The sequence below is a fragment of the Trachurus japonicus genome, chromosome 5, assembly GCF_045865225.1.
Source record: "Trachurus japonicus isolate A0001 chromosome 5, Traja_1.0".
Classification (NCBI taxonomy): domain Eukaryota; kingdom Metazoa; phylum Chordata; class Actinopteri; order Carangiformes; family Carangidae; genus Trachurus; species Trachurus japonicus.
In genome coordinates, this window is record NC_140911.1 from 22,564,895 (window position 1) to 22,588,413 (window position 23,519).

A 23,519-nucleotide genomic window follows, 5' to 3' on the forward strand; every position below is an offset into this window, starting at 1 on the left:
CCCATAAAAACATCACATGAGATATAAGTGTAAAAGCATATAAAAACATAAGCTCACGAAAGGATATTGCATATTGTCTGCTGGGGATTGCACAACCCATTGTTGCCTATCTGTCCTTTAGGCTGGAGTTTGGCGCTTTCCAGACGGCAAAAGTGTGAAAAAGTGGTGGTTTCCTGTGTGTGATGAGTCATTTATTATGTTGTTTGCCCATTGTAGGCAACGGGACCTGTAGATGTCTTCGAGGGTGGGGTGTATTGGTGATGGACTGTGCCTTCCTCTCGGCTTTGGTGCAGCTCCGGAACCACACAAGAATGCCGTGGCAGAGGATGCTCTCTACAGAGCAACAGTAGAAGGACAGCAGCAGCTCTCTCGAGAGGTGGACTTTCCTTAGAGTCCTCAGGAAATAGAGCCGCTGCTGAGCCTTCTTCACGAGGGCAGTGGTGTTGGTAGTCCATGAGAGGTCCTGTGACATGTATGTGCCCAGGAACCTGTATTCACCGACCCTCTCGACTTCCACGCCTTTGAGGTACAGAGGTGCTGGTTCCGCTCCCCTCCTCCTGAAGTCCACAATCATTCCTTTAGTTTTGTTGGGGTTTAGTGCCAAACACACACACACACACACACACACACTGAGCCAGTCACTTGATGATATTCGGATGGTTGTAGATCTACAACAAACATAATTTGATGACGTCCTGGATGTGTGTGGATCATAACTCTACTACACATAAACCAACATTTATAACAACATGAGCACAGTAAAGCCTGCTTGAGTGCCTTAATACCCCCCACCTCCCTCACACACAGACACACTGCAAAAGAAAACACTGGCTTTTATAGACCCTAAGATTTGTTTACAACTGCCTCATATTGTTTTATTGATTTGGTTTAAAGTTACATTACTTATATGGACAAATAAAAGTGAGAAGGTAAAAGAAGGAGCTTGTTTATTGACTGTAACCAGTGCAATCCTTGTGAGCAAAGTCCTGGTGGTGATCTCTGTCTGTCTCCTCACTCTGTTTATCTTCATGTTTCTCCATTTGGATGTTCGTTCCCATTTTCCTCTGCTTCCATTTTCAGGCTCCTTCCACATTTCATCTCATCTCTCTCTTTCTTCTTGACCTCTCTTTCTCGCGGAAGAGGACAGTGACAGTGTCAGGCTTGACTGCTAGCTGGGAACATCTCTTCACACCAATATGTCACTCAAATAGAGAGAGAGAGAGAGGGAGAGAGGTGAGGCAGACAAGAGGTTCATAAAGAAATATGGAGCAAAGAGACAGTGTGAGAGAGAGAGAGACCAGGAGAGAGACAAGGGAACAAAAGACAGAGGGTGGAGACAGAAAAGATGGAGAGGCGAAGGGATACAAGTGAAGGACTGGAAATGAAACTGTGAACCCTGGGGAATGAAACACAGAAGAAGAACAGAGAGAAGAGTGTAGACAGAGGGATGGATGGATAGATAGACAGACGTCACATAACAGCTTCACCAAGATGGTGTGTCAAGTATGCTCTCGTGTGAATATCTGAGGGCTGTCACTCAAAAACAAGTCATTTCCTGATCGACCGACATGGTACAAAGTCAGGATACGTACCTGGTGACATCGCTTTGTGTAAACCAGTTGATGCTAATTATTTTTGGGCATCAGACTAAGTATCAGTTTAGAAACAACGCTTTTCAAAGCTACCAAGTGCTCTCACTGATGGGAAAGTGATATTATTAAAAGTTTAATTTACATGATCAAACTCAGTGACAAAGCACTACATCAAGGACCACTGATGGACTCTTTAACTGATGAAGAAGTCATGCCTCCTGCCAAAGCAAAATAAGGTCCCAAATCATTAAAAAATATATTTTCTTATCTAGTTTGATTATAAAGCAGGTCAATGTTAGATGTTAATACTGTATCAAAACCTCAGTGTACAGAGAGATGCACACAGCCTGTATTCAGAAACGGACCGTCAAGACTGTGGCTTTCTGATGTCACAACCAAGCAATCACTGCCCTCAGCTGTGCCCAAAGCCCCGTCTGTTGGCCCACTGGCCCATTGGGCTATTGGCTTACCAACCTGTTGTTTCGAGCTCCAGGGGAGAGAGGATGTACAGGTTAGTCTACACTGTGATGGATTTTGGTTCTTAAAACCACATTTATCTTCTTATGAATTAAAAGTTGAAACAGAAGACCATAAAAGTGAAAAATAAGTAAAAAAGAAAAGAAAAAAGGAATAGCTTACAATAAATTCAAGTCAGGTTTAAGGTTTGTGTGGAAATTAAATATGGGGGTTTTTTTCTAGGTAAAAGTTGGAAACCAGGACCACAAAGAACAAATAGCATCTAAGCTTCTACGTGTTTCAGCAGTGATAAAACAGCTGAAAGTCTGTGCAACTCAATTGTGCTCGAGGTGTCAGCAAATGGAGTTCTTTAGCATTAATTTGAATTTCGCCGTTCAGTCAGTCATTAATGCATGTCCCCTACACAACCTGAATTAGTCTCTACTTCCTTCTCTCTCTCTCTCTCTTGATAGCCTGTTGAGGGCAGATAATTAAAAACACATTCAAATGAGCCAAAGATAGAAATTCAGTGTTGCACGGAACAAATCTACACACACACACGCACGCACACACACACACACACACACACACACACACACACACACACACACACACACACACACACACACCTGCTCACGTATAAAGGACAGGGGCCCAGATCCCACCAGACACTGATGTAATCAGTGACCTTTGGATGTGTCCACATTTACAATTACACACAAAATAGGGTTGAATTCATTTGCCTTTTTAGACAACAGGGAAGAGGGAAACAGAGAGGGAAAGAGAGAAAGAGAGAAAGGGAGAACAACAGAGGTGATGAATAGAGGCATGAGGGAGGGCAGCGCTGGAGACGGGGATGACAAAAGAAAGAGGCAGAATAAGCAAGCATTTGAAATAATATAGGTTAAAAATGTCTGTTTTAAAATTATTATTCTGTTTTTACTCTACCTCCTGTTGACCATAGAGTCAATAAATAAGTTATTCTTTATTTCTTTTTTTTCTTTCACCTCTAACCCATGTCTTGGCACGCTTGAAAAGATCTGACTTCGTAATGAATGTCAAATCAATAAAGTGGAAGGGAGGTACAGAGTCATTTACTGTGTGGGGTTGAATATAGAAGTAAGGCTGAGATATGTGTGTGAGTGTGTGTGTGTGTGTACGGTTTGAGTTAGTGTGCATGAGTTGTTATGTACACTGAACAGAAAAATACCCCATGGATCTGGAATAAAAACACAACTTCCAAATTGACAGGCTGTGAAAAACACCAAACTGTTGAACAGTGTGAAATTTCTCAAATTTGTCTGACAAACTATACATTGTTTTTTTTTTTGTATAAGGACCTAAAAGATGAGCAACATTTTCCTAGAAATTCTGTACGGGCAATTGTCACTGCCACTAGAGGGCGAACTACACCAACAACTGTTCAGTCACAGCCTGAGACAGTAGAGAAATGCCACTCTTCCTTCCTGATCACTTCAAATAGCAGGTCTCATTCTGTTCACTGCCATGGGAGAAGTTAGCATGATTACATATTATCACTAATTGTTTTGCTCCACACCAAAATAAATATCAGAACCAATTATCGGGGGCAAAAGATCCTCTGAACAATATGAAAATTTTGAATCTGAAAAAAAAAAGAAAAAAAAAACTTTCTTTGTGAGCTGCTTCTGTTTTACAACATCTCTCCTCTGTCTGGTGGGTTTGGTTTTAAAAGCTGCAGACCAAGATGTGATGTTTTTTTTTTATAAAACAAGTGTTTCCCTGCTAAATAAAACTGTTACTGTTATTATCATCTATGTGGTTTTGAAGGGAAAACAGAGAGTAATAAACACATATGATCTTGCTTGATCTTGATCAGATATTAGCCCATAAAACAACCTGCAAATTTAAGTGTATCCAGTGTTGTGTATTGTTATGTTTTGACCAACATTCAATCACAAACCTGTCAATTTAGGAAACTGGAAGTGAAAACCATTTCATACCTTTGGTGCTGCATGAAATACATTATCATCTGTGCAGAGGATGTTTGGTATAACCAATGGAAATGCTTAAAGCTATGTAAATTTTCCACATTAAAATGTCTAAAGAAATTACCTGTTAAATTTTAGTGCGTCCTTCCAATATCCCAAACTTCTGCAATCATTTTCAAATCTAGATAAACCCCTTATTTTGTTACAGTAGAGCACCAAATCCTTTGGGTCATTTTGTGCCTCTAATTCATTATAATGTAACAACGTCAAGTGAAATATGTGACAAAAGAAAACATTAATAAAATTTGTATACATTACCTCATCCAAGGACATTATTTTGGCCAAGCGAGATCGAGTTAATTGGCTGTGATGGTGTAAACAACAATTCCCATGATCCATCGCTCTTTCGTTATCTAATCAGAATACATCCTTTGGTAGTGTTTAAGTGATTAAGGGCCCCCTAGTGGCTGAAATTACGTGCTGTGGATTAAGATACTGATAGAACCAGTAAAAAAGTTGTTTTGAGGCTCCACTGGCTGATCATCAAAACTCCCTTGTACCATGGATAGTCTGCCTGTGCTTTGGTCTCACCAAGTTAAATCTCATATATATATTTATGTGTGTGTGCTTGAAGCTTTAAACAAAGCATTGACACCCTGTCAAGTAGCCTATTTAGCTTAATCCAGCAAGGAAAATGGCACAAATTAAAACACTGCACTACATGACTGTATTAATCCATGCAATACATATATGTCATTTTCCAACACTCGCAGAAACAGTATTTCTCCATCTCTTACTCTACACTGACATCACTGCCTTTAATAACTCATCTCCTTTTTCCACCATCATTTGTCTTTCCTTTTAAAGGGTGGTGGGCCTGTGACTGTTCCTGACTTGTCAGCTGTGATTTACCACACCATTATAGCACCCGAGTATAAAACACAGGCCTGATAACAAATGCATGGAAAATAAAAATCTGCAGGTGTTTGCACTAGTGGCTTTGTGTGCTTCACCAGGCGGAAAATCAGACAGAGTTCCTAAGATCATTTCTCTTCTTCTTTGACGATGCCACCAATCTCTTTCTCTCTCTCCATCCCTCTTGATGCCATATCTGTTTTCTACCTCAATCTTTCACAGTTTCTCTCCTCCACACACTCTGTTCTTTCTCCAAAAGCAATGTGCATCCTTCATTGTATGATTAAGAGAAAGCAGCAGTCAAAAATAGACCTAGACATCACTGAAAAACCACATAGATAATACATTTGCCATAGAAAGAAAGAATAAAACAGTGTTAAGGCATCCTATTCAGGATGTGTCATTGTATCGATTCATTCTCTCTGTTGACTTGTGATGCAGAGTGGAGGGATAGAGAGATCAAACTGAGCAGTGAAATAAGCAAACTTACTCATCCTTACATACCAGATTCTTTGGCCACTTGAGGTCAAAGGAAACAATTACTGATCACAACACTGTCATCAATTTAAAGCTGATATCAAACAGTTTCTCATTTACAATTCCAGCTCATTTAGGAACAACATGATGTTAATGGGGAGTGTTTGTTTTCACCTGAAGAATCCCAGCCGTTTGTTTTAGCTCTGAGTTTGGTCTCCACCAGCTCCCGCCATCTTTAGCTGCTAAAGGCTCCACTAGTTCACCACCGACTGTTGTCTGCAGCATTGTTCACACAAACAAATGTTTTCCCTCGACAAGAAATGTATTAAAGATCCCATGTTCTATGTAGATTTCTGTGTTTTCTTTCATTATAATGCAGATCTCTGTTCTATATTAATACTGTCAAAGTGTCAAAGCCTCAGTCCACAGAGAAATGCACACAGCCTGTATTCAGAAATCGTGCCTTAAACCAGCTGTCAGACTTCTTATAACGTCATAAATGTCATAAACAACCTTGCAGGATTTGTTACAGCCCAGACCCTTCTTTCTTCTGAGTGGCTGACACTGACCTGTTGTCACCAGAGCTCCACTAAGAAACATGAGAGAGGAGATTTAAAACTACACTGAGATGTTTTTTGGCTGTTAAAACCACAACTAAATCTTCATATGGATATAAAAATTTCAGATAGCACCGATAAAATATTGGCATTGTAAAAACAATATTAACAGGCTACTAAAAGTTGTCTATTGTAAGACAGTCAGACCCCCACCCTGAAATGTTGTCTCTAAAACAATGGAAGTTGTTCCCCAGACTGGATGTAACCACTTTAACTGTATACTGTATATATTATGCCTTTTGGTTATCTGTAAATGAATTAACCACCTAGGTTCGAACCTCACAATTTTGGGACTGTCTCTGAACTGAGTATCATGTTCTCTAGCCTATGAATACTTCAACTCAGACATCAGGGCTATTCTTCCATGTTAAGAAGGTCACTGAGTAGTTTTAACCTACTGTTTAAAGGGATAGTTCACCCAAAATTCAAATTTCACACATTATCTACTCACCCTCATGTCGACTAAGGGCTGGGAGAAGTTTCAGAGTCCTCCGTGCCTTCTCTGTCCATATGACAGTTGCGAATGGGCCTCACTTTTCTTCGTCCAAAAAGACACACCAAAAAACATCCAAATACCTCCATAGTGCTCGTCTGTCCCTCTTGTATTGAAGCCCCGACATGAGAAATTGTTCGGAAAAAAATTTAATAAGTAAAGTTTGTTGGTAGCGGAAGCTCCCAGTGTCTCAGTTCACTGCTTTGCCTGTGTCTGTGCAAATCTCGCGCGATTTGCACTGACACCCAGTTCACGGCTCCACAAATCGCGCAAGATTCCGGCAGAGCAACACTGGGAGCTACAAACAACCTTAAAACTATACTTATTTAATTTTTTTCGGAACAATTTCTCATGTTGGGGCTTCAATACAAGAGGGACATTACAGACGAGCACTATGGAGGTATTTGGATGTTTTTTTGGTGTGTCTTTTTGGACAAAGAAAAGTGAGGCCCACTCGCAACTGTCATATGGACATGCAGTGCTGCATGTCCATATGACTCAACTGAGAGAAGGCACGGAGGACTCTGAACTATCCCTTTAACCATCCCTGAACTAAGACTGATCTGATGTCAGATCTCTTAACAGCAGAGTTGAATTCTTAAAATGACAATATTTCTGATTACTGGTTAACTATTAATTCTCACCGTATTTAATGGTAAAGTTATTTTTAAATGGAGTCAGATTAAATAAAAAAAACTTTGAAAACATCATCCCAACACCGGAATGACAGAATACATGGGGAGATATTGTTACATGTCTCTAGATATTTCCTCCCCTACACTAATTATCAACCAAACTGCAACAGACAGCCTTGCCAAGATCCACAGGCAGCAGGAATACCACCCACAGGCAAGCCACCGCTGAGTCTAAAACCATAATTTTAATTTAGGACTTTTATTAGAGAGATATTGAGTGTCTTTGATTGAAAACCCTGAGCCAAAACCTCAAGAATGCAGAGATATTGATATTGTTTTATAGGTTAATACAAGAGTCTTGGTCATATCTGGGCTGGCATATGTGGAGATTTGGTAGGCTGATTGTTGACAATGTCATGCCCAGTACATATGTCATCATAGGATCCTAATTTGGAATATGCAGGTATATCTCTAGGCTCTGGGGTATTTTTCACAGTGGAAAATCATAAATAAATAAATAAAAATTGATCAAAAATCCTTCTTTTCACCAATAGACTAGAAATAATCGTGGTGACTATGAGGTCTTCACTGTGGTATCATTCAGCACCATTCTTACTTAGAGTGCTTTTCATTTCATGACAATCAATAAAGCCTTAAATCATGGGAGTCTTAGCTGTGCATTGCTGCAGAGAGGTGCTTGCAAATCATCTCTGTGTTAGGAAATATTGATGGAGAAGAAAATTACACAGAGGTGGTGATGGGTGGTGGAGATGCCAAGTCGGTTTAATTTTGGGATCCCTGTTTGCACAAGATGGAAATATTAAAAGAAAAAAAAAGCTTTTAAAAGAAAGAAAACATACAAATAAGAGAAATAAGTTGAACTTTATGACTGAGCTTGAACGTAAGTAGAGCGTGTAAGTAAGTAGGTGTGAGTAATAGTGGCTCATTTCCAAACAAAAAGAAAGAAAAAAGGAATGGGTGAATTTAGCCTCTTATTTTTCTGGGATGATGGAGTGGTGGCACTACACTGAGGTAAAACTCTTGAAAAAACACAATATCTGTCTTGTTGTAGGTGACAAAAAAACTTAAGGTAAAAAACCTTGATGTGTCCCTGTAATGAGCCCACTGCATCCAGAGGCAGTGCTCTAAAGCCACAGATCGATAGCAGAGGAGATGGGTCTGACAAGGTTGATTCACTAAGGTTAAGACAATCACAGCATTTTTCTATCTGCAGGCCAGAGCTCACTGATCTTTACAATGAAACAGGGACTCGTCTGCTGCTTCACAGTTCTCTGGAATCGTTTTATATTTCCCTCCCTTGTGCTTTCTGTTTTCTCTGGTCACAGAAATATCATCATTGTTTTCTTTGTTGTAACTCTGTGACATACTCATAAAATAACAAGAACAAGTTCTTTTTTTGTCTTCTGTCTGCTCTATTATAGGCTAATAAATCAATCAAGACTAAACTGAAATCTGTCAACTACAGTACAAGAATAAAGTAGTAACAGCTCCCGTACATGCTAATTATCAAATATTAGCTGGCTAATATGGTAAACTAAGTGATTGAAATCATTACATCTGGTACAAATGAGCTTGCCAACATTGTAACTGTGAGCATAAAATGTTGATGTTTGCTATTTACAGCCCAACACAGCTTCTGGCATGTTTGTAAACTAGCACAATACAAGTCATTGCACCCAGGAGTATACTTTTCTTTGTGCTAGTGAAAATCATTCACAAGTTCTTTTGTTGTTGTTGTTTTTTTCTTGAATACCATGAAATTCTAGCTGTGAGGAGGTCAAAGTTCATATTTAACTGAAATGCATGAATGTAATGCTTTGTTTTTGTATTTTTTTCTCTCCTTAACTCCTACTTATACATCTCATAAATTGCAGGAGTCATCTGGTATCCCAGACAATTTCTTACCAAAGGGCAATAAAATATACCTTATCTAATCTAATCCCTGCTCTCTCTCTGTGTGCTTGTGTGTATGTCTGTGCGTGAAGAGAGATTCTAAAGGGGTCATGGTTGAACAACTTCCTGTCAGACTCCTTTAACAACCCAGTCCCCCTTAATCCACCTGACCCATATCATGAAATGGGTGGAAGGTGTTTCAGTTTAATGACAACCGCACCATTTTTGTCAAGAGTGCTTTACTGTGAAGTTAAACTGGAATGCCGTGTGGTTGTACTGTTGCATTACAAAGATGAGTTTTGTCTTTTGCAGAATTTTTTTCTCTAGGTCTGAATGTATTAAAACTCATTATGAAGACTTGACATGAACTGGACTTGTGCATAAAGCACTGACATGTTCCATATGTAGCATGAATTCATTCATGCCCAATTTTTTGTTGTTGTTTGATTTCTTCTTATAGCAGCTCATATATCCCAGGGATACAGTTTTACCCTCTACTAATTAGATCCACAGAGGCTCAAAGTTTCAATCTAATGTAGTTTGAAATTGTTTAATGTATTTTGGCACCTTAAAAAGATTGACTCATAACTTCATGAGCCAACATCCTTGCTCCCTTCCTCCTTGTGTTTATTTCATGTGAAAATGAGCCTAAAGCATGGTTATAACCACATAATGGACTATGTCATGTTTATGTAGATGCAGATAATATGCAAATGTTGTTTACAAAAAGTACTTCACATTCAGATGTACTGTACAGTATTTTATGCTGCAGAGTGATAGTTATTGGCTATATCTGCAAATAAACTTACAGGAGTCATATTGTTGATTAAAATGTATCATCACCACCAGTCCCTGACATTAGTCAGATGAAAATTCACCATTGTTCAACCATGTTTCACAGATGTAAACCCAATGCAAAGCATAATTTATAATCAATATTTACAAGCAATTCACATGAGAGTTAAGTGCTTAGTAAGCATTTGTCAGGGCCACGGGCTACTTCAGCAGACAGTTAGACCCACGGAGCAATAAGGAACGCTACTGCAGGTCTTTCACCACATCCTCTGTCAGACTCAAAAACAGTTAATGAGCACTGTATATGTATTGCTCTCACTTTTTTTCATTTACAAATACTTTTTCATTTTTAAGTCTCCATTTAAGCTGTGTATGCAATGTAATCTGTTTTATTAATGTTTTCTTTATATGTTAATTTGTCCATTGAGGGATGAATAAAATCTTATGTTATGTCATGACTCATGTTATGTTATCTTAAATTTTATCAAATGTTAGATATAATTCACATGTCTACTGTGGGCCACTATTGAAAATAGCCATGTAAAATTATGTCATCAAGTTGCTTTGACATCAGGAAGAAAAAGTTGAGTTAGACCCTTTACCACCTTGTTGATTCAGCCACCTGTATCGTAGTTGTTTACCTCTATTTTATTGTTTAGAATCTCCATTAACAGAGCCATTATGAATTAATATGTAAACACAATGAGAAATGAGACGTAAATGAGAGTGTTTGTTATTTCCTCAAACTCATCAGCTTATGTATGGAGCCATTTTGGAAGTCTTTAAATCAACTCTGTGTATTAAATTTATGCAAAGTAGTTTTGCTGTGCAACTAATTTATCACACTGCACTCACTGAAGTTGTTACAAGTTCATCAACCTGTGAACGCCCTCAGAGCCATATCCTGAGAAGTTATTCATTTTTCTGGAATCCCTTTTTTCTATTTAACCCTTAGCTTTTATTGTTGTTTTCAAAATCATTTCACCTTATGTATTATATTTATTTTCATCTCACCGGTTAAAATATAAAGATTGTTTTTTTGCCTTCTTATTGAGCATTTGTGTTAGATCACCATGCCTTTGTTCTTTTTATCTACTAAAAAGTTTTATCACCTGAACAACTTTGTAACCATCATAATTTAGCTTCTTTTGTTATCAGGGTGGTGTCATGCCCAACTCATCACACATGATGCTGGTGCTGAAAGGTGCTAGAAATATTAGCCTAATACTTTTAAAAGTCATTCTGGCTTTAATGCAGTGTGCAGTAATTAGTCTTTATATTTATTTTTGATATATTTTATTGTTTCTACAAACCCTTCACTCTTGATCGTTCATTTCTTCTACTTACAGTATTTGCATAATTCTCTTTTTGTTTCCTTTCTCTCATCTTTTGTTAGTTCAACAATATATATTTACACCACTTTTTTTTGTGATTTTATCATTAACCCTTTCATTCATTTAGTTTGTATTCTTTGTATTATTTCAACTATGTTTCTTAGTATTGGTGTCAGTCATCGGGGGCAGGGACAGGACTCTGGATGTGAACCTTAGTCTCTGGTGTTGAGTTCTTTCACAACAACCACCTCCTGCTGACTCTGCGTCATCCATTCAAGAAAATAATAAATAAAAAAATAATTTCCTCTGCATGTTGACAAATGACACAAAAGAATCCTCAGTGTCCATATGTGATGAGCTGGGAATGAGAACATGTTGTTTTTCTCAGCCCACACAACCTGACAACACAGTCTGAGCCTTCTCTCTGTACTAATTGGACTCATCAATCGCTTAAGGCTTTAATAGGAAATTATTTGAAATTCACACATACTGTAACAGCACCTTTAAAAGTGTCTTCTCCTAAGTTAACCATGACAAATGTCCCCCCCCTCTCTCCCACTCCTTTCTCTCTCATTCTCAAGGTTATTTTCTGTCGCTCTAAGGGTAAAGCAGCAGGCTTTGTCGATGGCATGTTTCTTACATAAGAGCGACACCTCAGTGGTGCTCTTATGTAAGAAACATATCATCGACCAAGCCAAATGAATTTTCTCTCCCTCCCTCGTCTCAGAGGTGCTGCACTCAGCAGGGGGGACGGGTTCAGAAACGAGAAAGAGGGAGACAGATAGAAAGAGAAAGAGAGAGAGAGAGAGAGACTCCCAGAGCAGCGGTGGATTATTGAAAATTGTCATCTGCCTTTCCCGGTTTGTCTGGCTTAAAAAAAGACAAACAAACAAACAAACATGTTCTTATCATGGGTAAAGCAGACAGATGGCACTGACAACTGGCAGACAGATTGGAGAAAACAAGAAAGGCAAGAAAGGAGAAATGAAAGAAAGGAGGAGAAAAAGAAAGAAGGAGGTAAGGAAGGAAGGAATCAAGGAAGGAAGGGGGATGTAAAGATTAGCATTAGACCGACAGCCAGGCAGACAGAGTGAATGCCAGGGGTATGGGACTCAGAGATAAAACCCACTGGACATTGCTACTTGGATTGGTAGGAGTTTTTCTCTTTCTGCCTTCTCCCTCTATTCTCCCCTCTCCCTCTCTCTCTTTCTCCCTCCCTCTGCCTCCTTTAAGCCCCTGCAGCTACACGCTTGCTTGCGCAGACCATCTGGGAGAAAGGGGATTGTTTTTGCAGCGGGACCCACGTTGCCAGCTTCCTACACTGACTGATCTGGGGGCTTTGGAAAGCCCTACTCCCCTGCTTCAAACACAATAAACAGAATGGATGAATGTATGCCATTGTACTGTATCTCGAAGGGGTGGCGGTGGGGGTGGGTAGGGGGGAGTATGGGAGTGAGGCAGAGATCGGAGAGGGGGGCGAGGGGTTTCTTTGAGTTGGAGTCATAGCGACACAGGGGAGGAGGATGAGGGGGAACAACTGAGTGACAGACTGAGCTGCACTTCACTGCTCCTTACTGTATGGAGAGGCTCTACATTTGGAGATTCATAATAAACAGAGGATTTAAAAAGTCACGCTCACCTTTTTATGCCCTTTATTTCATGGTGAACGAAATATCAAACTGCGTTGTGTCATTGGCAAGTTTGGCCATTATGGTCAGACTTAGATGTGAAATATTTTTGTTTTTGTATTTTTATTTGTTCCTTGTTCCTGTAAAAGTGAATTATCTGTCAGAATAATCCAATTGGTCAAAACCAGTGCCAAATTTAGTTTTAGCCCATCCACTCATTTCTAGTGTTGATTTTTATCATTTCCTGTTTTATTTTGAATAAAATGTCATCTGCGGCTGCCCATTCCAGTTTGTCTAAAATGAATTGCTACTCACCTCCCATTTTGTTTCAGGTCACTTGCTTCCTTTCCTCTTTCCACCTGTGTCTTATTGTCTCCTCTCTCCAGTGTGTTTTTCACCAGGTCTTGTGATTTTTGGACGCAGCCTTTGACTAAGGAAGCATTTTTTTGTACCTGTGGCTGATGGATTTTGATTCATTTCTTTTGGCCAAACCCTGATCTCAGTACAGTTTGTCTCTAATCTGATAATTGTGAACTCGTATAGCTTCCGCTGCTCTGCTCACACCTGCATGTATAGAAACCCTGAACACAAATATTTAGCCCACCACTAATAAGTTTCCTCAGAATGTCAGAAAAAGAATAGATTAAAAAGTGTACAACAACTTTTAATTCTCAGCATGACTTACAGAAAAAAGTATTTTTCTATTTTTTTTTTCTCTTTTGATAAGTTCTGTTACGTGAAATATTCAGGTGCAGAGTTTACATACAAAACATTGCAGTGCAGGTAATGCATGTTGTTCAGAATCGATATGGGACACTCTGGAGAGCGTGTTGCGGCTTTGCAGGATTGTCATCACAAGGCCGCAGAGAAATAATGGCTGATTCCTGCCGCAGACTGATAAAGCCATAGGTGCACCGTCTCGCCCTGATACCAGAGCTGCACACACCTGAATCTCATTCTGGTGGGAGATTGTGCCTGCTGGGGATGAGCATCTATCATTTCTTCTTCTTTTTTATTTATTTATTTATTGGAGACATATACTCAGAGGGGTGTGGAGATGTGAATGAGGTGATGAGCTTAGTGGAGGAGAGGCCTTTAAATTTTAACAGACGTCAATGTCACACAGACTGTAGTGGAAGTGCATTTCATGGAGTAAGCCTGCCCTCTGCTGTCTCAGTGCCACCTTACTTTACCAAATGGTTTAACCATTTTAAATCATAGATCTTTCTGCATGACAAAAATATATAATTCTTGCTACTGCATAAATGGAAGGCAGACAGTCATGTAATATCATTGCAATCTGTGTAGAACTACATCAAACCTGTCATCTGTGTATTCGTACAATGGCACAACAGATTTTTTGGGGTGATAGATGCTATCACTGATTTTCTTCAAGCTTTTAGGGATTTCATATTGGTATAGCAAATTCTAATAGAAAAATGTGACATAAATCTCACTGACAACAGTTTATAAATTAAAGAATAGGTTTGCATTTCAAAGTAATATTATTCAGTGTTAAAAAATACTGTACAACTGACACTTTCTAGGCACATACAGACTATTTTAGAGAATACTTTATTAATCCCTAGGAGGGAAATTCAGATCAGAGCAGCTTACAAAACAATGATATGATATAAATGATATAAAAAGTAAACATCTATATCCTTACAAAAGGCACTGTGCATTTTGATGGCAGCAGGAATGAAGGATTTCCTGAGTCTTCTGCAGGTCAGGGAGATGAGCCTGTTACTGCTACTCCTCCTCTGACCTGAGTCCTGTGTAGAGGTTCTGTAAGGGTGTTGGGGGTCACCCAGGATGGCCTTTAGTTTACACGCCATCACAGCCTCCACCAGCTCCGCTTCCTTTCCCATCACAGAGCTACATGTCTTGATGAGCTTGTCTAATCTGTTCCTGTTTCTGACCCTGATGTTGTTACCCCAGCATATGATACAAACAGAGATACTGTGAAGGTTTTGTCGTGTGGCCCACACTCCCAAGCAGGAGGTGGCGGCTGTGCAGCAGGACGAGATGCAGCTGAGAATGCTGCTGGTCCTTTAAGACTCTTCCTGTTGCCGTGGTTACGCTCAGGAGGAAACACAGAGGAGCACCTTTAGCATGTCATCTGCGACCTCAAGCGTTTGAGACTCACGGTGCTCTCTGTCCTGGACTTTTACTAACTGTACCTCCTCCCTGAGAAGAACAGGCAAGTACCGAACAAACACGAAGTCACTCTATTGGTTAATTCGAGTCCTGATTCAGCAATAACGCCGGACTCGTCTGTTAGCAGCTGCGCTAACTTAGCTGCACCGTTAGCTTGTTTGCTAACGTCGCTGCCTTCCTTAACTTCTTACAGTTTATTTATTTACACTGTATAATAAACGTTAAACACAAAACCCTTCAGTGTCGCTGTTGAACCGCTGGATCTCGATGTAACCTAGTGGCTGATTTACACTCATAACATGTCGCTGTCCATGGTGCTAGGAGAGAGCAGAATACGAGGATAATAATGGTTTGGGATGAATGATCTAACTTATAATGTTAACTTATAGGTACCGTATGTAGTTAGAGTACTGAGAGAAAGAAATACACGACAGTGATCATATACAATAAGTAAATGAACATATTATTATTGTTATTAACATAACTACCCTAATGCCATTACTTTTTAACCTTTTTGAACATTAGTTGATATGATCATTCATTAGGCTAGCCTATATCCATATCTCCATAGTGTAAGAAGAGTGTAAAGAAACACTGCTGACAATAAAAAATAATAAAATATGTCGACTTTAATATTTTATTTTTGCACTGCTTCCATGTCTGGACCATTCATATTTTTAAAAAAATATTTTTTGTTCTCCTTACTTCTCATTGTAACTTACATCTAGCTAGATACCAGTACCTATTTATTTATAAGTGCACACATACTTTGCCAGTAAAGCGGATAATGATCTGACAGTTTGAATTATATGTTTGTTTGTTTGTTTTTTATAAACAAAAGGACATAACCTACTGTCTCTCAAATTACAAGTATTTTCATTGACGAATCCAATCCAATTCTCCGACCACGTGAAAATAAATACTATACTTAAGTACTGAGTTTAGATTTGTGGACCGTGTGTACACTAATGTACTACTAAATGAACTCTATCATTCTTTATTTGTTTCCAGAGCATGAGTGAGAGTACTGATGACCTCAAGGCTGTGACCTGCACAGTCAAACCTCCTGTCTACCTGCAGATTGGAGACACAAAAATGGACGCATCTCACTCTGGTATTTGCGTGGTTGATGTCAATCTCCCTTTTGGAAAGTCTGCCAATGTGAGTTACAGCGTACCACGGAAAGTGGTTGACACATGAATGATAGTGCACATGTATTTGGTATCCACACTGTAAAGAATTATGTTTCTAACAATGATTTGATCTTAACATGAATAAGCAGTAATAAAATAGTCAAGTCGTCAGAAATGTTAAAATACACTTTAGTGGCTATGAGTTGGTTTCAGATTTCAGATTTATTTATTTTTGTAAAAATGGGAACAGTACATATTGATGGACATTGACATGTAAATATGTGGGGTTGTAGCCAAGTGGCTAATTTCCATCCCCAGTCCCATTGGGGGCAGACAACTGCGGACAGTTGTCTGCTTTTGAAGTGACATGGTATTGGTATCCTGGCTGTGGTTAAAGAACCACTGCTATCTCAGCTTCATGAACACTTGGTGTCCATGTGTCACAGCCTTATTCTGAATTGTGATACTGATCACATTCTCTGTATACTCTAGTTTTCAGTTCTGTCTTTGATGTTTATAATAAAGTACGAGCTGAAGTAAAGAAATAACCTCCACACTTGTGACTCATATTCACTGAAATTTGCCTGTATTGTCACAAAGCTCTCAGTTCTCTGTCAAGTCAAGTCAAAGTGTTTATTGTCATTTGCACAGTGGAAAGGTGAGTTTTCCTGACAATGAAATTCTTACTTTGCTGTCCTGTCAACATGTTACCTATTAAGTTAATGTCTTTATACATGGTCCTCTAATTCTCCTAATGCTCTGATTGTTGACCACATAACCTATGGTTATGGTAATGTAAGAAGTACCAAATGTGTGTAATCTTTTTAGTTGGTTCCTTTGTCCCCAGTTCACACAGTTCTCTCAAAATCTCTCATCACCATTTTTTGTTTGTTAATCTTTTTTTTTCTGGTGTCTCCCAGTGGCATTGTCTACTAAAGCAGATAAATTGCACACGTAAATAAATTACTTTCTTTAAATATATCACTGTATTCCAGTCTGGAGAGACACTTCAAACATTTTGGGCATTGACCTACTTTTTCAGCATTTAATCCTAATTAAAAAAAATCTTTTTTAATGCAGAGTGACTCCTCATTAGCTCAAAGCTTCAATCTTCAAAGGCATCTGCCTGGAGCAAGTTTATGCATGAATGCATTATCTCTTCCAGGCTTTTTCATGGTAGTGTCTTTGGCTTATAATGTTAATACTGTGATTTGGCAGACTCAGTGTTTCTTAAACAATAGGTTAAGACCCAGTGTGGCCTGGAGGCATGTTTCCTCAGGGCGCCACTATAGTTTAATGGCCCGGATTTATTGTGGAAGACAATGTGTTTAAGTGCCATTTCATCCAGCAGGTCATCAGGGAAGCTCTTTTTTATTTATTCGTTATTGAAGTTGGATCGAAGGTTAAAAAGCATTTGACTTGTCTGCTTATGTTAATCAGATCATATCATCAGATAATAGCAGGTTGTTACTGTCTCATGGAGACACAGGTTATTTCAGTATATTGATGGCAATCCACTGTCGCTGTGTTTTTCAGATTGAGGAAATCAGCTTTAAGAACTACTACACAGCCTATGTGACCGTGCGTTTGTTGAGGAGGAATTTAGCGCAGGACGTCCCTGCAAAGTGGTGCACGGCTCTGAGAGACCTGCCCCTGATGGACAACCCCCACACAGAGGGGGGCTCCCAACACTACTACTCCATCCACAGGACACAGGTGAGGCTTCAGCATAGTGTTATAAAGTGTTATCATTGAGTCTCCAACAAGGGGGAAGTTGTCGGTCTGAGAAGTGAAGCTCACTTCCGCGTTCAAAAAACTGCAATCCTCTCGGCTGCCCCTGGGGGCTGGTGTCAGAAAGCAGCATTCTCCATAGACCTCCATGTTAAAATCACAGATTTTACATCCTCAATAGACATGATCAAAGCCTGGTGTCATCACATTTTTTGGTCTCAACCGATAGTTTCTACCCCCGCATACACTCTGAGGGGGTGATTTTAAAAAAAAAAACTCTACCGTTTTACTATTATTAGGTTTAAAATTCTCGCCAATTAGGGCGCGGTCAGTGGGCGGGTTCTCGGCTGGTAAATCCATCATGGCGCTGTTCAGGCCGCCATATTTGAGTCACAAAAACGACTCCCCAAAACCAATGGGTGACGTCACGATTGCTACGTCCATATTTTTTACAGTCAATGGTCTCCAATGGTAAAACACCTGTAGGCTTGTCACTGCTGAAGAGTCTTGTTATTATCACCAGGGAAGCTGTTACTGTTGGTGTAAGGGGTTTTCTGACTGGAATAGTTGAGAAAACTGTGATATACTCATAAACTGATGTCTCTTGGCAGCACTCGGATGTTGTTGTTTTTCCCTCTGCACACCACTTGTAGAAATTCCCAATAGCAGCAAAATGTGAAGATGATGACAAATTGTTGTTGTTTTAGTGTCCTAGCTTTGTGGTCCACCACAGCCAAAAACGTTACAATGCAGAAACCATGCTTAGATGAACCGTTCTTATTGTATATACTAGCGAACATCAGGCCACTATTCAACATGTCTGCAGCTGAACAACACGTCCCATTGGGCACAGAGCAAACAGAGGCTGCCAGTTCTTTGTGCTGTTTATGTTTTTCCTCTCAGCTGGTGTTGGAGGCGAGCCAGCCAACTATCCAGGAAAGGCACAATAACCATTGTAATGTTGATATATGGCAACAAATACAAACTGAGATATTTTCCATTTCTTCTTTTTATTTCTTGTTTGTTTTCTATGTAAATAGAGTCAGGTGGTGAATGGCGATTTAATTTTTGTTTACTCCGAATGGTGCTCCGAGTTTTAAAGAGTGATTGTGTAAATCATGTTTATTTACTTTACATGGGTAATTGTCATATTTAGCCTGAAGGGATGTTGAATGCATACTTTTACTGCAGAAAATATTGGCACATAAAGCACAAAAAGAATGAAGCTCTAGGAAACGATCTTCCCTCACCTGTCCACAGTGGCAGCTAAATCATAAACTTTGCTTGGAAATGTTACAACTGCTATGTCTAATGTTGAATTTCATTGTATTTTGACTGGCGAGCAGCAATGTGCAACTCTCCCACTCAGGCTCCCACGAGTGACTTGCACCTAACACAACAGGCTGCTGCTACCTACTTAATCTCAGCAGCACACATTAATATTAATATAGGACATTTTGGTAATTGATATCAAAAACAAACTCTGAGGCTGCTGGTCCAGGATAATTTCTCTTGACCTATTTGATCTCTGCCAAATAATCCCGGGCATTAACACCCCAGTACATCAGCTCCTGTATCATTTCCCTCTGTTGTCTCAGTCGGCAGTGGTTGCAAATGGCTGTGTACATTCACAGAGGTGGTAACTGCCTCTTCTCTCCTCACTGCTGCTAGGCAGGCATCATGTTTACACTGGGAACACCAGAGGTGAAGGAGAAAACAACAATTGCTTTGCTGTTCTGGTTTTCAAATGGTCAACTTGACAGTGACAAGTATCGTCAGGCTGATGAACAACTTAGTTATTTACTACTTAGAAGGCATAGGAACAGTACTACCAATAACAGGTGCTATATATGAAACCTTGTCTTGAAAATCAGAAAGATTTATGCCTGCGATTTCAAAAACTTGTTGGTAAAACCAAGAGTAAATGTGGAGGAAACTTCATGAAGGCAGCTGATCCAAGAGAAAAAAAAAACAAATTGTGACAGAGACCAACTACATCTCCTGACTTGAATCCAGTAGAAAACCTTTGGTATATTTGAAAGCAGAAGAAAGTTAACAAACAAAAAAAAACCCTCCAGCAAAGCAGCTGGAAAGAATCAGAATAAATCTCCACAGACTCATGAAGACAGGTATCATTAAGAATAAAAGAGCATAATCTCAGTAATGAAGACTGAACAGGCCTCTGGTGTAGCTGGTTCCTAAGGGGTATGACTGTGTTAAATGGAGTGGATGTTGTGATTACTCAACATTTTAGTGGTATTGACTGGTGCTGTAATCAGTTTTATTCTATTATGTGACATTCGTGTGCATCAAACACTTAAGAACCACTTTTTCTCCGACACCACTGATGTTATGGTTTATTGTTATTTGTGTAGATGCAGGTGGAGCCTGATCACGTTGTGTCTGTGCGCCTGATCCTGAGACAGCCGTCCTCTGCCTGGTTAACCTTCAGCCTGGAAGACATCAAAATATATCCGCACACCGAGCCGGTTAGTTTTTGTTTTTTGTGTTCAGAAAGTTTGACCAAAAGAAAGAAAACAAACATGTAACATTCTGTGTTGTATGTACATTTGTGTGGTGGGTAATGCCAGAAGGAAGGATTGTCTAGTTTTTGATGTTCTTGTAATCCAGTATGGGATGTGACACAGTGGTGGCACGACACGGAAATAACATATTCATTCATATACAAACTTAATGAGACAGCGAAGACAAAATTAATGTATTTAATGAGGTGAATGTCAGTGAGAGGGAAGGAGGTTACTCAGCAGGGTAACTGCTCCCTGAGCAGGTTTATATTCGAGAGTCTTGTCTGATTTGTAGTGTAATTATGCTTCTGGAAATTGTTTTTATTTTTGTCAATTTAGTTTCTGCATTTTTCTCGTCGATAAGAGAGACATTACCTTGTCTGCTGGCTTTTTCGCATATCCCAAATTTTCCCATCACCGGTGTGAACACTGCACTCTGAAAACATTATCACATGTTTCTGGCCAACACTCCGCTCATAAAGAAGGTTACATCATGTACGAGGAGACGGTTGTTGATGTTTTTAGCTCATTCACAAAATGATCCTCATCCACAATGAGTGTAGGGGAGCTGCTGAGCCAGGAGATGATTCTCTAATGTTTGTCACTACAAGCAGCACACAAATTGCCATGTGATCTGTTGGTGTTTATGTATGAAGAGGGAAAAGTGACTCACATGAATGGAAATTATTTATTTGGTAATTTGTTGTGTGATACATCAGCAGGTTGTTTTTGAGTCTCTGTGTGTGTTTTATTTCTAAGTGTGATGTGAAGCTTTAAGCTTCCATTTGATGTGATTGTAGCTTCCTTCAGGTACACTATATTACTACTACTACAGTAAAACTATTCTTAATATCACCACTAAAATAAAACCACATTTTACATAGTATGGGAAAAACAAACAAGGACTAAAATTATTATATTATCTCATTATTATTATTAATTTATGATGACATTTTGGTTGTTGTTCCTCCCCTTAGGACCCAGAGAAGGAGGTTTCTGATTGGCTTTCTGACCTGACCCTGGTTGACCAGCACCCTGACCTGGAGGTAAATCTTTGGTTTTGTGTGTGTGTGCGTACGTCATTAAAAATGATTACTGTAATCAAAGCAGTTTGGAGACTTTACATTGCTGATGCTTCTTCACGCCAACATTTGTTTTGCTGTGTGTCTCACAGGGCCTCCCAGACCCTCAGACTGTATCATCTAGTATCCAGCAGATGTGGGCTCTGACTGAGGTGATGCAGACCAACCAGACTACAGCCTCCATTGGACGATTTGATGTGAGTGTGAAACAAAGAGATCACCGCTGTATTTAAATATAATTCACAACACAGAAAGCTATATTAGCAGTGGCTTTGATTAGCTTGGTTTTAATTGTGTAAATCAATTAATTATTAATTAAGCATAATCTTATTTATTAGTGCTGAGTGCTCTCAGCTTCTTCAACTTGATCCTCCGTCAGTGCTTTTCTTTTCTTTTTTCTCTTTTCACTGAGTTTACTGGAGCCTTGATGGCTGTGTTGATGCAATCTCTGCTTTTCTCTCACTTACATTCTCTTGTGTGGTCTCTACAGTACTAACAGATGTGGCATTTCACATGAAATGACGGAGAAAAAAAAACTTTATTCTCGTTGTTTGTCTCCACAGGTGGACGGATGCTACGATATCAACCTGCTGTCCCTGACGTAACGTGGTCATTGTGCTCTTGCATGCACGTGAAGCTCACTTTATAGACGACCACTGATGATCAGTAATTGAAGGAATACTGATGAATACCAATGGAAATAGGACAGGGTCAGTTGGGGAACCGTTAACAATGGAAAGATTTTACACAGACATGTGATGCAGTGAATGGCATGCATCTGCTGCTTTAACATTGACTACTGGCAGAAATGTGGTGATATAATTTATTGTGACAAACGTTACATTCTCTGGTCATAAAACTCAGATAATGCTGTACATGGTATACATAATATTATTATTTTCACAGAGGAGTACAGTTTCAGTCGCACACACAGTGCATTCATGTTAATTACAACTATCTATTAAGCCAAGAAATAACCTATGTGCTCAAATCATTCAGTGTTGCGCTGTAGCACTATAAATTGCCTAATTGCCTATCCATTACTGTAGGTAGTGTTTATCTTCAAGGGTGTGCATGTTTAATGACATAAGTAAAAAGGGCAAAAAATATGCACTTTTTTTTTTTTTTTTGTAATGCCATTCACTATGAAACACTGGGTGGCAGCAGTGGATAATTTAAGAGGTGTTTATGTGTTGTCAACTTCCTTCTTTGTGTGGACCAAGACCTAGTGAGGACACTTGTGAGAAGATTCTGGTCCGGCCTCAGGGCTGTTGATGTAAAATATATTCTATTTGAATTTAGGTTTATTGTGATACAGGTTGGGAGCCAAAATATCCATTGTCAGTGAGAGTCCTCACAAATCTTGTGTGTACGGATGAGTGGTGGAATGTTTGAAAAAGTGGACTGTCTGAAAATGTGAAGTCTACGTACGTATATGTTGTGTCATTTGCAGCTCTTGTTGCCACATGTCAATAAAAAATATGTGTTCCTGTCTTTGCTGAGCAGTTATCAAACAATATTAACTTCTGGGATGCATTGGGGAATGTGGCACACTTTGCTCAGCAGCTGCTGCTAGGAAATAAAAAATAAAGAGAAGAATCCCAGTGGTGTGTCAGGAAATCAGCTGCTGTTCTAATTTTACTTAGAGTGCAGAACAGCGTTGTAGATCCTCAAGAGGTTCCCTCAACAAAGCTGAATGAAAGAAAGAGGACAAGTGGTTTTTTTCTGCTTCTCATTGTTTTACTTTGCAGAGAACAGACTAGTAAACAACTGACTGTCACAATATGTATACATACACCTTCCACTTTCCCAGGATCCCACATACTGGGAAGTTGATAGCTTTCTGTACAGTATTATAGGTTCTAACATAAATCTTTGTGCCTGGGCCTTTTAGCAGCATGTTGCTCAGATCACGAGTCATTGTAGCTTTCTTCATTCAGTGTGGTAAATGGGCCCTACAGTGATGTTTGATGCTTGAAGCAATAGAAATCAGAGTGTCAGGTGGTTTCAGGGTGAATAGAGTTTAGTCCCCAGACAGTTAATCCCTGATTTTTGCACTGCT

The 23,519-nt window shown here is 39.4% G+C and overlaps 1 protein-coding gene across 1 annotated transcript; it reads left to right on the forward strand.

The window, feature by feature from the left end:
* Positions 1 to 16,000: 16,000 nt before the first annotated feature.
* On the forward strand, positions 16,001 to 22,280 carry nicn1 (nicolin 1). The gene is made up of 6 exons (XM_085778053.1): positions 16,001 to 16,147; positions 17,656 to 17,835; positions 20,226 to 20,339; positions 21,353 to 21,421; positions 21,550 to 21,654; positions 22,021 to 22,280. The coding sequence occupies exons 1-6, from the start codon at positions 16,001 to 16,003 to the stop codon at positions 22,060 to 22,062; spliced, it is 657 nt and encodes a 218-aa protein (XP_085634179.1). The 3' UTR covers positions 22,063 to 22,280.
* Positions 22,281 to 23,519: the final 1,239 nt, after the last annotated feature.